Raw genomic sequence first — 3,477 nt, forward strand, 5'->3', positions numbered from 1 at the left:
GTCCTTTAGCCACATGTGTGCTCATACACGGGTTGGGATAAAAAAGTTAAAAAAGACCTGTCACTACAGCCCACCTGTGATTTATAGAAAGCATATGCATACTGTTTACAAACTAAATGGGCTAGGGAACAAAATACTGTCAAAGAACTGGTATGACAACACTAGGAAAACCTGGCATCTGAATGTACCCCTGAACAAACACTCTAATCATCATTTAATGTAAACCAGTAATTTGACAGATGTATTAAAGACAATGCACAGAAATCGCAGGATTGAATGTCAAATATGCACCAATTGGCAAATGTACACACCAACTGGAAGATGTATTGGTGAGTCAAAATAGCAAGAAATCATATATTGCCTCAGCTTCCACTGTCCACATCAGCACAGCTTCCACAGCTGATTGGTTTAATCGTGTGATGTGCTGATTGGACAGAAAAGAGAAACTGAAATCCTCTGATCAGGTGTAGATTCGAATTCGTAGCCATAGCCATTTCCCTTCAGGAGCTCATTACTCCATTGTAGACCGGCATGCCCTAAGCTGTGATTGGCTGCATTACCCATGGGGAGGGAATCTGCAAATAAGAAACAGGGATTTCTCCTCCTTCCACTGTTGCTATGTTGTAGTTGCTAAGAGTGTTGAGTAAGGATGGATGTGTGGACTCTTTGTAGTTCTTTTATCATTTATGTACAAAATGTGTTTAGCACATCTATGTTTTGGAGCATTTAATTAAAGGTTTTAGTTCATTTTTTTTATTCCTTCACATTGTAAAGCCCATCTCTGAAGAGGAAGTAGAACTAGAGTTCTATGTCAACTAACTTAAATTTCATGTCAAACCTCACTCCAAATCATTAGATACTCTATATGAATTTATCAGTGAGCCTTTTCAAATAATGCATGACATGCCTCTACATCAACTACACTATCCTTCATGCATTTATGAAACACCCTATTACTTATTTAGTTTGGTTTAATGCCTACAATCTTGATTTTTTTATTTGTTCACATCAGATTTCAAAATATGCAGGCTTAACGTGGTTATTTTAGCAAAAAAAATAATGGTTGCATTATGCATGAGAACGAGAATGTCAATTTGTGGCTGACTGATAATGCTGCTGACACCAGACTTGAAATATGGATCCATGATCATGTGAGCATAAGTAAGAAACTTGTGCACCTATATCATGATGAGCAAATTATGTTTTTCATTTTGGCAGAGTCTTGAGTGTGGCATGGCTATCTGTATTTAAACATGATGTTTACATATTTTATAAGTAATGCTGCCTGATGGCGTAATGCCATGAGTAAGTTTGAGGGACCTGCTGTCCGCTTTAGTCTCTAATCTCCTCAGATTAAATCATACGATCTGTATCAGACTTGGCTCGCTGGGCCTAGATTAAACAAACGGAAGGTTGCAGAGAGCACCACAATCACAATGCCTGATACTGTAAAAGTCATGCATTCTCTGCACAGCCTCCTAATTTCGCAGGTTTAAACCCACATAAATTGCACTCATCATCAATGATTAATTATTGCTGTTTGCTGCAGAGTTTACTGCAACCAAAGCATTTAGACACAGACACCATCCATGTTGAGTTTCCAAAGACACTCTAGGATGTTATCCCTGCTCTCCCCTTTGTTTTTCTGAGACTTTACAGCTTCTTTCTAGTGTTGGTAGGGTTGCTCTCTTGTCAGCTCTCTTAACTAAGTCAGTCTCTCTTATGAAATGAAGATATGTACATGCAGGGTAGAATAACTGAAAGGAGATGCAGTTAAAACCTGTCTACTCTCTTCAGAAATCAAAGACATAAATAAACAAATAAATATGAACACAAATGTTTGTGGCCTTTGGTTCACTATGTTCCAAAATGATGAGACAAACGGGTGAAATAACTCACTCTCTCCAGGCTCTTTAGACTTCCTGCCACTGGTGTTTTTCTTCAGCATGTTTCTGCCAGTGGTGAATAGGTTGGTTAGTTCGTCCAATGGGCTGGTGGGTGTCCGTGACCTCCCTGTTGACACATTCTGCATAGAGCCATGGAGTCGACCCACACCGTCTTGAGGTGGCGAGCCTTTGCCATGAGGGGTGGCGGACGCGCTCCGGGGCAGACCCCCAGGGAATGGCATTGAAGCGTCAAAGGGAGGTGTACGCATGAGGCTCAGGGGGGTGAGACAGCGGCCCATGCTGACCGGCGATGGGCAAGCAGAGTGGCTGCGCTGATAAGAGGATGAGGAGGAGGATTTGTAGAGGGTACAGGGTAGAGGAGGCGCAGAGGAGCGCCCAGATACGGTGAGGGTTGGCGTGGCAGTGAGCTCCCTGCGGATGTGTGCAGAGGAGGGTGGCTCGGTGGAGGATGTTGGGGATTTGCTGTAGGATTGGTTCTCCAGCATGGGCAATTTGGTTACATCTAGAGGGGTGAGGGGAGACTCATCTGAGTTGGGCGAGCACTGGGCTGGCGCCGGTGGAAACACCAGTAGTGGAGGTCGATGGGTGAGTAAATTGGGAAAGGGTGCAGGAATTTCACAGAGGGGAATGTTTCGAGGTGTGGAGCAGCGACTGAGAGGTTCAGGGTCATAGGGTGCCGGGGTTGGGCATGCGGAGCGACACCCTACAGGGTCAGTGCGGTACTCCATATCATCCAGAGCTGGGTACTTCATCTCCTCGTACACAGACTCTCCCGGCTCCTCATCCTCACTCTTCAGGGGTTCTCGTGCTCCGACATCAATCCCACCCATCTCTATGTAGACAGGTTCATCTTCACAGTCGTCTGTAGGGCTCTCATCACTCTGTGGAGGCGAGGGGTTGCGTTCGCAGGGGGAGGCGACGTGGTGGAGGGGTTTGGAGGGGCAGACCCCGTTGCCTCCATGGCTCTTGATGTAGGACTCATCGAAGGAAACACTCAGTTGTGTGTTGGGATTCCTCTTAGGTTTGGGTGGTGGCACCCTCCTGCAGTCCTCACTGCATCCTTGAGCTGCTAAAGGATAGGGAGAAAGAAAGTCTAATAAATCCACTGGGGAAAATTACATAAACAAGCACTACCTAATAACAGACAAGTTTACAGTATATCATTTGTTTTCTGGTTTATTCATTTGTTGACCATGATGCATAATTGTGTGTCATTTTGAGAGGTATTTGTTTGTTGTATAACACTTAAAATAATGCTGTCCCATGACTCTTCCGTTGCTGCTTTCTGCACAGATATGGTACACAACACAATAGTGAATTTGACAAAAATCTATTTTGGACAATAATTTATCATTAATCATTAAGTGAATCATTCATATAAAGCCTATGGGTCAGATGTAGGTCACCATGTATAGTCATGAGCAAAATCTTGAGTCAGATATGTGGAAATAGTTGAGGCATATGCATATTTCTAGGTCACATATACGGCAGTGGAGCAGTATGTGAGTATAGTATCTGGGTCACACACACTCTGGAGCTTCTTTCTGATAGTGGTGACGTAGCATTGCAG

General features: G+C 43.8%; 1 protein-coding gene across 1 annotated transcript in view; it reads right to left on the reverse strand.

Moving 5' to 3' along the window:
• Positions 1-3,477, reverse strand: part of nyap2b (neuronal tyrosine-phosphorylated phosphoinositide-3-kinase adaptor 2b) — a 22,761-nt gene that overhangs the window by 6,866 nt on the left and 12,418 nt on the right. Inside the window, exon 5 of the mRNA XM_046052369.1 lies at positions 1,900-2,976. Coding sequence (XP_045908325.1) covers positions 1,900-2,976 — 1,077 coding nt within the window. The remainder of the gene's footprint in view (positions 1-1,899; positions 2,977-3,477) is intronic.

Source organism: Micropterus dolomieu, linkage group LG06 (genome assembly GCF_021292245.1).
Source record: "Micropterus dolomieu isolate WLL.071019.BEF.003 ecotype Adirondacks linkage group LG06, ASM2129224v1, whole genome shotgun sequence".
Taxonomy (NCBI): Eukaryota; Metazoa; Chordata; class Actinopteri; order Centrarchiformes; family Centrarchidae; genus Micropterus; species Micropterus dolomieu.